The 13,949-nt window shown below is 44.5% G+C and overlaps 1 protein-coding gene across 9 annotated transcripts in view; it reads left to right on the top strand.

The window, feature by feature from the left end:
• The window catches only part of BAZ2A (bromodomain adjacent to zinc finger domain 2A), a 97,684-nt gene that overhangs the window by 42,477 nt on the left and 41,258 nt on the right, over window positions 1-13,949 (top strand). For all 9 annotated transcript variants that reach the window (XR_008889637.1, XR_008889635.1, XR_008889636.1 and 6 more), the window contains exons 7-16: window positions 1,221-1,281; window positions 1,428-1,536; window positions 2,063-2,164; window positions 2,672-2,879; window positions 6,858-6,919; window positions 8,157-8,201; window positions 8,362-8,604; window positions 10,849-11,103; window positions 11,211-11,425; window positions 12,804-12,878. Coding sequence is in view for 5 of the 9 variants with exons in the window: in XM_056562415.1 (XP_056418390.1) it covers window positions 1,221-1,281; window positions 1,428-1,536; window positions 2,063-2,164; window positions 2,672-2,879; window positions 6,858-6,919; window positions 8,157-8,201; window positions 8,362-8,604; window positions 10,849-11,103; window positions 11,211-11,425; window positions 12,804-12,878 (1,375 nt within the window). In the remaining 4 variants the exon portion in view is untranslated. The remainder of the gene's footprint in view (window positions 1-1,220; window positions 1,282-1,427; window positions 1,537-2,062; window positions 2,165-2,671; window positions 2,880-6,857; window positions 6,920-8,156; window positions 8,202-8,361; window positions 8,605-10,848; window positions 11,104-11,210; window positions 11,426-12,803; window positions 12,879-13,949) is intronic.

Genomic DNA, 13,949 nt, shown 5'->3' with positions numbered 1-13,949 from the left:
ACCACTGGTATAGGAGGTAATACTCGCGTGTCCCCGCCGCTCCGGACCCGTCACTGCTGCCCTGGATTTCGCCCTCCATCGCTGTCGCCGTGTCCCCGTCGCTCCGGAACATCTCTGCTGCCCGGTATCCTCACTCTCTGTTGCCACCATCACGTTGCTACGCACGCCGCTCCTATTGGATGATGGGACGGCGTGCGCAACGACATGATGACTACGAAGGAGGGCACCGGCCATGCAGGGGATCCCGTCACGGAGCATTCATTCGCTGATCGGACACAGAGGAGGCAGGTAAGGTCCCTCCCGGTGTCCTGTAAGCTGTTCGGGGTGCCGCCATCGCCGCATCTGAAGGGTTAATACAGGGCATCACCGCGATTGGTGATGTCCTGTATTAGCCGCGGTTCCCAGCCATTGATGGCCGAAGGGACCGCCACAATAGGACAGGGTTGTAATGTGTATTTGCCGTATAAGACGCACCAATTCCCCCCCCCCCAGTTTTGTGGAAGAAAAAGTGCGTCTTATACATCTCAGCCATCTCAGCCATTTTGTTATATTGAGGATTCTGCAGCGTGAAATTCGCAGTGGATTACATGTGTGTAAGTGTACCATGGATGTGACCATTTTGTCAATAGTAAGAGGAACTGATAACATGAAGTGTTTTGTGCATCACCTAAACCCTCCCGCCCCCCTTGTCACCTTGGTCCCCCACAGCATCTTCTGGTCCTCCACTTGCTGCCCTACTTTCTACTGCCATGATGGACTCTTTTTGCCAGTGATGGCTTCTTTAGCCAATCACTGGTTGCAACGGGGCTTTCACTGCCAAGAAGATTCCATGATAGCAGTAGGAAGCGGAGCAGCAAGTTGGGGCGCGGAAGATGTCACAGCAGGAAGTGTGGGACACCCAAGTAAGGGAGTGTGTTTTTATTTTTAGTTTGTTGTGGCCCAGCAAAAATCTTACGTGCCTGGAATACCCTTTTAACATTGCTTAGTAGTAAAAATGATAGTATACGCAATCTTTCTCAGTCTCTCTTTTCTCTGTTTGCTTTTCAATTAAACTTATTTGTCAGCCATTATCAACTATTTTGGTCTAGAGAGAGACTAGTGACTGTGAGGGCTGAAAGTAGCTGCCACCATGATCGCAACTTTCCTCCTAATATCTGACTGACGTTTTTAGGTGATATTTATATATGGTTTTTCAATTAAAAAATATATTTGACTGTCAGGTGCCACAGTACGAAGAAGGGTAGCTACTCCAGAAGACGTGCGTCATCCTCTCCTCCATGGGTAAGTTACTTTACTTTCATGATTTTTCCTGTCTTTCTGTTTGTTTTTTTTTTTGTTAGATAAATAAGAAAAAAATATTTGCAAAACATCTTATGATAACATCAAGTAGTCTGCATTGAGTGACTATATAATATGTGTCTTTTCAGTTGGAAGCGTGAAGTTAGGATAAAGAAAGGCAGTCACAGATGGCAAGGAGAGACCTGGTACTATGCTCCCTGTGGGAAAAGAATGAAACAGTTCCCTGAGGTCATAAAGGTAATGCTGCCTTATTTGTGAAATGGGATAACATTATTGCACCAGGATGCTGTATGTATAAGGCTATGTTCACATGACTATTTGTGGCTTAGAGGTACAGATACATATAGAAACTGTAAACTTAACATGCTGATGTATCTGTGCTTTGACAGGTACTGGCCCCATTCATTTCAATGGTCCGAGTGTAGTCAGCTAGTGACAACATTCAGTGAGAAGTGTGGTTTGAAGCACTTTTCAGTCCATGACAAAACTCTTACATTTGGGCAATTGAATTGAGCTCCTGCTTGCCTGACTGAACATGGATATGTCGGCATGTCATTTTGACAGTTTCATGACTTGTCTCAGGCGCAAATCGTGATGTGAACCAAGCATAATATGTAGTTCCAAGTGAGTCCTTCTATGGAAACCTTACATTCGTCTAAATGTTCTGTCTGTTGTGGTTATTGGTCACATGATGTTTCTCCATTTGTGATTGTTGTCCTATACTGTGTCAACCATTTTTCACCTTCTCTTTTCTGTCATCTAGTATCTCTCTAAATACGCCGGTCCTCATGTAAGAAGAGAGCACTTTAGTTTTAGTCCTAGAATGCCAGTGGGAGACTTCTATGAAGAGCGTCACACTCCAGAGGTGAGTCTATATACACTGATACTATTTGTTTATGCAGTTTGGCAGACCTTTTGCTGACTTTTATCTACTTCAAATAGGGCAACCTCTCAACATATTTCAGCCGCTTGTTCTCTTTGCATGGTTTAACACCTAGCTATTGCACACATCAAATGAAGTCTGGCATAGCTGTTGGCCCTGATAAACCTGTGAAACTGTCGTAAGACAATTAAGATTCCTGGAAAGAGCGGTTTCCTACCCTCTTTGGAAAGTTCCCTATGTAGGCAGTACCAGTGAAAAGAAAGGACATATCTCCTGTTTTCTTAGAGAGTGACAGCACTTGTCTGGTCACCTTTTCTCTAAGCCAATTTTGGAAGTGTTGGGGGGAATCACCTCTGAAACCCCCATCCTCCTAGTCATACATTTAAAGCATGTGATGTTTGATGTCACCACTGCAATAATAATGCAGCTGATGTGCAATCTGAATTTTATGGACGTTGGATTGTTTATTTCTCTACTTTGCTTATCTAGGGCTCAAAGTGGGTCTTGTTGAGCTCAGAGGAAATTCCCTCCCGCATTTTGGCTATCACTGGGAAGAGGGGACGTCCACGTAATATGGAAAAGGCTAAAGCAAAGGAGAATAAGGTGAAGCGAGGAAGAGGTCGTCCTCCAAAAGTGAAGATGATTGATCTGCTCAGCAAACCTGATGCTAAACTCTTGAGGAAGCTGGAAAATCAAGGTATAGAGCCATTATGGGATTTAAAGGAATAGTCTAGTGAAAAGTATCTTCAGTATGTTGTGCCCGGGCTGCAAAAGAAAAAAAAAATTCACCTTCCTCCGTTCCCCCGTAGCACCGCAACAGCGGTTTGTTCCTCCGGTCCGGTCTTCCCGTGCACGGATAGTCACACTGTGCTCAGTCTATCGCCGGCCGAGGTGGGACATCACTGCAGCCGTCGATAGGCTGACCGCAGTACGACGATCCGTGCACGTGGAGGAAGAAGACTGGACTGGAGGCGCTACGGGGCAACCAAGGAAGGTGAGTTAAAGTTTTTCTTTTCTCGTTCGGCTCCATTGGGGGACTCAGAGACCGTGGGTATATGCAACAAAAAGAAAGTCTGCCCCTCCTGGCAGGATATACCCCGCCTACAGACTTTGAGCTATCAGTTTTAGCTTGGTGTTCGTAGGAGGCAGACACCGGTCTGGAGTACTCCAGACCTGGTCTTTTACTTTTTTAAATTGTTTAGTTCAGGGATAGTGTTTTTAGATTTTTATCTCCTCTTTATTTCCTTGTTTTTAGGTGGGGGTTCAGGAGCATGGCGCTACCTCTTCCCCCATATGCGATGAAGGAGCACAGGCAAAGAGTTAAATGCACTGTCAACCCCTTCTTGCCACTGGCCAGCACCTGGGGTTATACCTCGGGTCCAGGTCCCCCTTCCTTCCCTGCATGTCTCGCTGTCTCAGCCCGGCATGATTCAGGTATCTAATAGCTGGCTGAAGACTTCAGTAGGTACGTTTCTCTGGGACGGGGTGAGAGAGGGTCACTTATTACTTTTGTGTGGGCTGCAAAACTAAAATGCCTGGTGGTTCCACTGAATCCACCTGTCCCGCCTGCACCACTGCACGCCCCTGCCCTCCAGGTTCTTACTCCCAGGATGTTCCGCCCAGGAGCGTGTGGCTCTGCTACTCCCACCACCTTTCACCTAGAGGAACCAGGAACTCCGGACCCAGCTCCTGAAGTTTCCTTACACCGCTCCCATTGGTCTCCCATTGCGGCCAAGTCGGGCACCTGTAAGCCTCCCTCTGTCTGAAGGGATGCCCCCACCCGGAAATTCTTTTCAAGTGGAAGCTTGTTTGTTCCTGTTCTGGGACGTTTGGAGTGCCCACGTGCAGGACTCTTGGGTCCGAGATGTTGTTTCCGATGGCTATTGGATAGTTTGCTTCCTTTTCAAGGGACCGTTTTTTTTTCGATCCCGCCCTCCTCAGTCTCCTGCCTTGGCGGTGGCTTTCCTGGTCGCACTTCGGACCCTTCTCACTTAGGGAGTGATCGTCCCAGTTCCTCCCAAGGAGCGTTTTTCAGGGTTCTATTCAAACCTGTTCGTTGTGCTCAAGAAAGGGGGTTCTGTCTGCCCGATCCTGGATCTGAAGCCCCTTAACCGCCACCTACTCCTGTGTAATTTCCGTATGGAGGCACTCCATTCTGTGGTGGCATCCATGGATCAAGGGGAGTTTCTTTCCTCGGTGGATATCAGAGACACTTACCTTCACATCCAAATTTTTCCGGCGCATCAGTGCTATCTCCGCTTCGCTGTTCCAGAGGGTCATTTTCAGTTTGTGGCCCTTCCTTTTGGCCTGGCCACGGCCACAAGGGTCTTCACCAAGGTCCTTGCGGCGGTGATCGCCATCCTGCGAGCCCGGGTTGTGTCCGTGATCCCCTATCTGGAAGACCTCCTAATCAAGGCTCCAACCAGGGACAATGATCAGGAGAGTCTCCTTCTCATTCTAAGGACCTTGTCCCGTTTCGGCTGGGTGGTCTATCAGGACAAGTCCATCCTGATTACCACCCAGTCTCTGATCTTCTTGGGACTCCAGTTCGACACGGCGGCTGCCTGGGTTCGGCTCCTGCCAGACAAGCGCCGTGCTCTGTCAACAGGAGTTCGTCTTCTCAGTCGTCCTTTTCCAGTTTCTATTCGTTTCGGATGGTGGCGGCCATGTTCCCTTCGCCCAGTTTCATTGTCGACCTCTTCAACTTACTCTTCTGTCCCGGTGGGACGAGTCTCCGCTATCCCTTGATTGCAGGATTATTCCCCTCCCCCCCCCCCCTCCCAGGGCTCGCCAGTCCCTCCTGTGGTGGCTTCGGTCTCCTCTTCTTCGACTGGGCCGACCTTTCCTGCCCCTCCACCAGCAGGTTATCATGACGGATGCCAGTCTTAGCGGTTGGGGGGAGTTTGCAGTAATTGGACGGTCCAGGGCTGTTGGTCCTCCCAGGAAGCTCTTCTCCCCATCAACATCCTGGCAATTTACCTTTGCCTCCTCTATTGGAGCGCCTTTGGACAAGACCACGGCTGTGGCATATGTCAATCGCCAGTGCGGCACTCGCAGCCCCACAGCCATGACTGAGGTCTCCAGGATCCTTCTCTGGGCAGAACTGAGTTCCTTCCATCTCGGTGATTCACATCCCAGGGCCGGTGTACCACTGCGCCTCCCAGTTCGTCCTGACCTGCTCTCTCAGGGTCCCCCTTTGCCACCCCAGTTTACTGTCGCTGCATTTGACGGCGTGGTGGTTGAAACCGCGGTTCTAAGGGCCAGGGGGTTCTCTCCCCATGTGATCCGCACAAGCCTTCCTCTTGGCGGTCCTACTTTCGATGGTGTGAGTCTCAATCCTACTCAGTTGTTTTCTCCCTTCCACGCCTTCTTTCCTTTTTGCAGTCTGGGCTGGAACAACGCTTAGCTCTTAGTTCCCATAAGGGTCAGGTGTTAGCTTTCTCCATTCTCTTTCAGCGCCCCCCAAGCGTCCAACCCTCACAATCTGCACTTTTCTGCAGGGTGTAGCTCATGCGGCACCCCTGTACAGATCCCCCTACTCCCCTGTGGGATCTGAATCTGGTTCTCAGTGTTTTGCAGGGTACTCCCTCCGAACCTCTCCGGGACGTTTCTCTTTGTGTCCTTTCCTGGAAGGTGGCCTTCCTAATTGCGGTCACTTCCATTCGGAGAGTTTCAGAGCTGGTGGCTCTCTCCTGCCATTCCCCCTACCATGGAACGGTTGCTTCATGGTCTTAGTACGGGCCGTTCGGATTTACCTTTCGGTCACTTTATCCTTTCACCAGTGTGACTCTTAGTGCTTACGGAGGGTTGTCGTAAGAGATTTTCTGCTTTGTAGGCGACCATTTCGCGGTGGATCCATTCTGCCATCTCGGAAGTTTACCTCTGCAAAGGAAAGACTCCGCTCATTCCACTCGTTCCGTCGGGGCCTCCTTGGCTCTCTGCAACAGGGTTTCGGCCTTGCAAGTCTGTAAGGCGGCCACCTGGTCGTCCTTGCACACTTTTACAAAATTTTACCAGGTGCACACCCTTGCGTCAGCTGACGCTGGTTTGGGTTGCAAGGTGTTGCAGGCGGCTGTGGCCCAGCCTTCCACCTGAGTTGCTTGGGTTCTCTTCTACCCCGGCGACTGCTTTGGTACGTCCCATGGTCTCTGTGTCCCCCAATGGAGCCGAATGAGAAAAGTAGATTTTTATGTTTACCCTTAAATCTCTTTCTCAGAGGATCCATTGGGGGACACAGCACCCACACATTTGTTCTGGTGTCCTTGGTTCGGTTGCCTGTCCGAGGGTTGGTTCGGTTATTTTTTGTCTGTGGTTTCCTCAGACAGTTGCCGTTTTTTCTTTCGCGGTTGGTCCTCTCCTACTGCTTTGGGACTAAACTGATAGCTCAGAGTCTGTAGGCGGGGTATATCCTGGTGGCAGCAGCATATACCAACGGTCTTTGTGTCCCCCAATGGATCATCCGAGAGAGATTTTACGGTAAGCATAAAAATCTACTTTTTGCAGCCCTGGCACTATGACCTGAAAATACTTTTCACTAGACTACTCCTTTTTAAATGATTCCCCTACTGTGGAAAGTTGTCCTTGTTTTACATATAGGTACAGAGCATGTCAAACAAATAAGCTAAATGATAAATGTTTATAACCTTTCGTAACTCACCTTGTTCTTCTATGATAGATATTCTAAGTGATGTTGAAAAAGTGCAGCTGAGTAAGTTAAGGAAGAAAATGAGAAGGAAGGTAAGCCTTTATAGGAAATTATAGGTTTTCCAAGAATTCTGGCAAACAATTTGACTCTTAATAATGTGACTTTATTTTGTGGGCTATTATGATTATGGAGGTGCCAAATTTTACACAATCAAAACATTTATTTCCAATTTTTCTATCAACATAACTATTAATGACAAATTATAGTTTTCATTGCTACCATTTTGGGATACTTGAAACTTTAAATCACTTTTCATTCTGTTTCTTGGGAGGCAGGATGAACACAGAATTTCAAGATCAATAACATGATGATTTTTATTTTATATATTAGCTTTTTTGCTACAAATTATTTCTTTAAATGTTATTGATCTTTACGCATCAGCACCCCACAGTCATGTTTTGGGGCACACATGGGATGACAGAGGGAGCATCTGTTAATTTTATGGTCGTTATTGATAACAACATCCAAGGGAGTTAAATACCCAGGAGAGAGCACGGATTTGAGGATATGTTCACACTTAAATGTTCTGCTGCAAATTTTATGCTGCAGATCTTAGCTATATATTTATATTGATTAAAATGTGCAGCATACAATCTGCAGCCTATAATTCAATTAATTACAAGTTAACGTACACTAAGGGCCCCTGCACATTACACAAGTTCAGAGTGGAGGCTTGGGTGCATCAGCCTCCTATTATTTTTAATGGGTTTCTGCTACTGTGGAAATTCCAATTCTGGACTGTACCAAAAGAATGAATATGCTTGTTCTTTCGGCAGAATACCGCACTGATCTGCATTGTCGTCAATGGGAACAGCACATGTCTATGCAGTCATAGTGCCGTTGTGCACACAGCATGTCTCTGGGAATTTCTCCAGACAGCTATTCCATAGTGTGCTTGTGCCCTAAGTGTACAATTACACATGCACATTTTGCAGTGGATTTTCTGCTGGTAAGTCAATGAGTAAATTTCCCAGCAAATAACGCAGCACATTTTCTGTAGATCAGTTGTAGAAAATGAGCAGTGTTTCTGCACCAAAATATTTTTTTGTATTTAAAACCAGTTGCTGAAAATCTGCAGCAGGTACGCAGCATGTAAATGTCTTCCTACTGTCATTATACAGCTGAACACCTAGGACGTTGTGCCCAGCTCATTCTGCAGCAACATAGAAAAATCATAAAGGCGAATTGTCATAATGAGCCTAAGATGTAGAGGGATGTAGATGAAATTTGATTTCTATTTTCATGAAATAAATCTTCTTTATTATTTAGGCCAGAAATCAAGAAGCTAAACAGGAGGCTGCAAAGAAATTAAAAGTGAGTGTGACTCAGCCCTTTCTGCATAGTATTCTTTAATATTCAATGATGGGTTGTATATAATCTCTAGTGACCGCAGGACATAATTGCAACTGTATTACTAATACATTTTTGTAGTTAACTTTTCTGTAACTCTTCTTTACCACATTGTTTTTCATAGTTAAGAGAAAAGAAAGAGAGGGAAAAAGAAGAAAAAGAGCAAAAGATAAAGGAGGCTGAGCAGATGGAGGCAAAAAAGAAAGCAAGAAGAAAACTGAAGCAAAAAGTAACAACCCCCCCTGTTCCAAAGCCAGACAGGAAGCAGCTTGCACAACAACGGCGCCTTGAAGAACGCAAGCGCCAGCAGTTTATGTTGGAGGAGTTGAAGAAGCCTACTGAAGATATGTGTTTGCCTGATCATCAGGTGTGTGACCTTCCTGTTATAGTTTAGCTGTTTTACAGTATTGATACCATTAAAAAATATACAGTCATAACCGTAAATGTTGGCACCCCTGAAAGTATTTCTCACAGAAAAGGATTGCAGTAACACATTTTGCTATACACATGTTTATTCCCTTTGTGTGTATTGGAACTAAACCAAAAAAGGAGGAAAAAAAGAAATTGGACATAATGTCACACCAAACTCCAAATATGGGTTGGACAAAATTATTGGCACCTTTTTGAAATTGTGGAAAAATAAGATTGTTTCAAGCATGTGTTTTCTCCTTTAAACTCACCTGGTGCAAGTAACAGGTGTGGGCAATATAAAAATCACACCTGAAAGCAGACAAAAAGGAGAGAAGTTCACGAAGTCTTTGCATTGTGTGTCTGTGTGCCACACTAAGCATGGACAACAGAAAGAGGAGAGAACTGTCTGAGGACTTGAGAACCAAAATTATGGAAAAATATCAACAATCTCAAGGTTACAAGTCCATCTCCAGAGATCTAGATTTGCCTTTGTCCACAGTGCGCAACATTATCAAGAAATTTGCAACCCATGGCACTGTAGCTAATCTCCCTGGGCATGGACGGAAGAGAGAAATTGATGAAAGGTTTCAACGCAGGATAGTCTGGTGGATAAGCAGCCCCAAACAAGTTCCAAAGATATTCAAGCTGTCCTGCAGGCTCAGGGAGAATCAGTGTCAGAGCGAACTATCCGTCAACATTTCAATGCAATGAGACACTATGGCAGGAGACCCAGGAGGACCCCACTGCTGATACAGACATATAAAAAAGCAAGAGTACATTTTACTAAAATGAACTTTAGTAAGCCAAAATCCTTCTGGGAAAACGTTTTGTGGACAGATGAGACCAAGATAGAGCTTTTTGGTAAAGCCCATCATTCTACTGTTTACCGAAAATGGAATGAGGCCTACAAAGAAAAGAACACAGTACCTACAGTGAAATATGGTGGAGGTTCAATGATGTTTTGGGGTTGTTTTGCTGCCTCTGGCACTGGGTGCCTTGAATGTGTGCAAGGCATCATGAAATCTGAGGATTACCAAAGGATTTTGTATCTCACTGTACAGCTTAGTGTTAGAAAGCTGGGTTTGCGTCCGAGATCTTGGGTCTTTTAGCAGGACAATGACCCCAAACGTAAGTCAAAAAGCACCCAGAAAAGGATGGCAACAAAGCGCTGGAGAGTTCTGATGTGGCCAGCAAGGAGTCCAGATCTAAATCCCATTGAACACCTGTGGAGAGATCTTAAAATTGCTGTTGGGAAAAGGCGCCTTCCAATAAGAGACATGGAGCAGTTTGCAAAGGAAGAATGGTCCGTCTGAGAGGTGTAAGAAGCTTATTAATGGCTATAGGAAGCGACTGATTTCAGTTATTTTTCCCAAAGGGTGTGCAACCAAATATTAAGTTAAGGGTGCCAATAATTTTGTCCAATCCATTTTTGGAGTTTGGTATGACATTATGTCCAATTAGCTTTTTTTCCTCCCTTTTTTTTGGTTTAGTTCCAGTAAACACAAAGGGAATAAACATGTGTATAGCAAAACATGTGTTGCTGCAATCCTTTTCTGTGAGAAATACTTCATTTTCTGGAAAAATTTCAGAGGTGCCAACATAAGTTTTATATCACGGGGGATCGGAGTTCTGAGACCCCCGCTATCTCCTGTACAGGGCCCTGAGTCTCCCCGGGCAACTGCAGCAGGGACTGCCAGGCTCTATTCATATCTCTATGGCAGAGCCGTTCGGTTATCTCCAGCACTCCCATAGTGATATATGCGGGGCCCGAGACTCGCTGCTCTGGGGGGATAGCTGGGGTCCCCTTTAGATAGGGGATACATTTTTCTCCATGATACTTCTCCACACTCAAGATCTATTTACACGTACAGTATTCTGCACGTATTTGCAGGATTTGATGCACAGGATTTGAATGTGTTCAGTCCGTTAGTTTACATTAAAATCTGCAGCATAAAATCCTGCGCATCAAATATGCGCTGGATACTGTATGTGTGAAAGTACTCTGGTGTTTTTGTTTTTTCATGCAGTTGTCAGGCAGCAGGTCTATAGCAACATGCTATCACCCATTATTCATGTCTTCGACATAAGACATAATTAGATTTGGTCTTAATGTTATCTTGAGGTTTAGTTAGCGATCCTTTAGCTTTTTAGGAGCTGGGGTGAAACATTTAATTTTACTTTAATTGTTTTTTTCTTTCAGCCATTACCAGACATTCCACATGTTCCAGGAGTAGTGTTGCCCAGTAGTGCCTTCTCTCATTGCTTAACAACTGTGGAGTTTCTACAGACCTATGGGAAAGTGTTTGGGTTGGATGAAACCAAGGATATACCCAGTCTCCTCACTCTACAAGAGGGGCTCTTCAATATAGGTGACAGTCTAGGGGAGGTACAAGACTTGCTGGTGAAACTCCTAAGGGTTGCGTTGTTTGACCCTGGGCTTCCATCTTACTGCCAGGTAACCAGATGGCTTTAGAAATCAGTGTTTCATTTTAACCATTTTATATGGTTTTCATAGAAGAAATGCCTAACAGATTTAGTGTTTGTCTTTACATTTATCTACAGTCTCTGAAAATCCTAGGAGAAAAAGTTTCTGAAACTAGTTTAACCAGGGAAAATGTGTCTGAAATCCTCCGTATCTTCCTAGAGGCATATGGTGGTGACATAGATCTCTGTGAAAGCCTCCGCACTCATCCATTTCAAGCACATCCACCCCACACCAAAGCTGCTGTGCTCGCATTTCTTATTAATGAACTCAATGCCAGCACTCTCATTATCAGGTAACATCTTTTTGTAGTATTCTACAGTTTTTATTACTAAAAATAAATGTCTAGTATTATACACCTTTTTCCTCTCAAAAAATGTACTTTTTTTTAAAATAGTTTTATACATTTTGAGTGCCCTAATTCATTTTTCTTTTTCTGAATGGTGGCCATACTGTTTCCATGCAACCGTGCAGATACTTCCCCACAATCTCCCTTGCTTGCATACACAATGAGGTTTCAAGGAGTACTTGGGGGAACTAAACCCATAGGGCATACTTTCCCCCTCATGAACATATTTAATTGTCTAAATGTAATTCATGAGCTATATAGAGCTTTTTCCCCTTCAATTGGCACTTACATGCATGAAGTGAGGGAATGACATCATCCAGCCATCCACTTTGTCTCTTTTAAAACCCCTTTTCTGAAAGCAGCCTCCACCCTCCTGAGAGACACAGACCATGTGGTTTCTGCCTTGCACTTAAAAGTGCTGAGAACTGGGAACTGGGTATGTGCAGCCTCAGCCAATTAGGCACGGAATCTCTCTCTGCTGCTCATAGCAGGAGGGTGAGGGCTGCTTTCAGAGAGTGAGCTGCCTGGAGGAGCAGGGCTGCAATGATCTTTGGGAGATGTAGGCAAGGGGAAGAAAGGATAGCAAAGAATATTAAGCAGCCAGAGAAGACAACAGGGGCCATAGAAGCCATGCATATCAGACATGGTTTACCGGAACATATCCAGGTAGTGTAGTGGCTTTGTAGCTTTTAAATATATATATAATATACTTTCATGGAGTACACCTTTAAGTACCAGTACTTCTGGGATAGACCAGGAGATCGCAGTTGAACTGAGCATTTATGACCAGCTTCAATGCCTGACATAAGTTCAAGGCCGGATACTTGGGGGGGGGGGGGGGGGGGGGGGATTAGAAAGTATATATCTCTCAAACAGTAAATTTTCAGACTTTGGTATATTCGATATTAGTTATATTTAAAATGATGTTTCTGTTTAGACCAATTTATCTAAATGGGAAAAACCCTTATAACTAATTGGTTGACTATCTTTTCTCTGGATAGTCAGAATACTTGGTTTACGGGGTGTGATTAAAAACTTCATAATCGCACCCCCTGAACTTGATTCAAACCCCCACAACTTTGCAACTTGGCATTCACACCCCATTTTGCAGCCTATATCTTGGGAACAGGGGGATAGCATAGAAGTAAAAGGAACAATGTTGGCTCAAGGCACGCAAAGCTATGAAATGATTAAAAAATTTTGTTGCACTGACCACTGGTCCTCTTTACATAACTTATTCAGGACATATGATAAAATATCAGTTTTATTATAAAAAAATGTATAAAACTTCCTCTAAATATAACATATTTGTTTGTTTCTGCAGTGAAATTGATAAAACCCTGGAGAACATGTCTAATTACAGAAAGAACAAGTGGATAATCGAGGGCAAAATTCGCAGGTAAACCCCTCCACCAATGTTATGGTTGTTTGTTTATTTTTTTGCTGATGTATACTACTTTACATCCAGGAAACTTTGTAAACCGGGATATAGGCGAAAGAATATTAACCACTCAAACTGATCTGATTGACCAGAACATTTATTGTTCATGGTGTAAAAATATTCTTCGTTTCTACAAGAAAAATACTTGAAGAACAAGGCAAATATCGGTTTCTGACTATATAAAGTTCTTAAAGGGGTTATCCAGGAAAAAACTTTTTCTTATATATATCAACTGGCTCCAGAAAGTTAAACAGATTTGTAAATTACTTCTATTAAAAAAATCTTAATCCTTTCAGTACTTTTGAGCTTCTGAAGTTAAGGTTATTCTTTTATGTCTAAGTGCTCTCTGATGACACGTGTCTCGGGAAACGCCCAGTTTAGAAGCAAATCCCCATAGCAAACCTCTTCTAAACTGGGTGTTTCCCAAGACGTGTGTCATCAGAGAGCACTTAGACAGAAACGAACAACCTTAACTTCAGAAGCTCATAAGTACTGAAAGGATTGAGATTTTTTAATAGAAGTAATTTACAAATCTGTTTAACCTTCTGGAGCCAGTTGATATATAAAGAAAAGTTTTTTCCTGGAATACCCCTTTAATGATGAGCTTGCTAGAATTCCCCATCCAATTCTAAGGAGCATTCCCTCCATTGCCTGGATGTTATTTGAGCTGTCCGGATCTATCTTTCTGTCACCTCCTCCTTCCGGCAGAGTGACTCCTCCTTTCTTATTCCGGAGGGTCGTCGCAAGGGTTTTCCTAGGCGTTCCAAGGCGATCATTTCTCGGTGGATCTGTTCTGCCATCTTGGAATCGTGATGTGAAGGTTTGGGTCACATTCCACGCATTCTATTGGGGCTTCTTGGGCGCTATGCAGTAGGGCTTCAGCCTTACAAGTCTGTAAGGCAGCCACCTGGTTGTCCTTGCACACTTTCACTAAATTCTACCAGGTGCACACTTCTGTGACTGCGGACGCCGGTTTGGGTTGCAGGTAGCAGTGGCCCAGTCTTCTGCCTGATTCTGACTTGGGTGTTT

This window comes from Hyla sarda, chromosome 2 (assembly GCF_029499605.1).
Source record: "Hyla sarda isolate aHylSar1 chromosome 2, aHylSar1.hap1, whole genome shotgun sequence".
NCBI classification, from domain to species: domain Eukaryota; kingdom Metazoa; phylum Chordata; class Amphibia; order Anura; family Hylidae; genus Hyla; species Hyla sarda.
The sequence above is the reverse complement of the archived record's forward strand: the minus strand, read 5'-3'. Positions and strand labels throughout refer to the sequence as shown.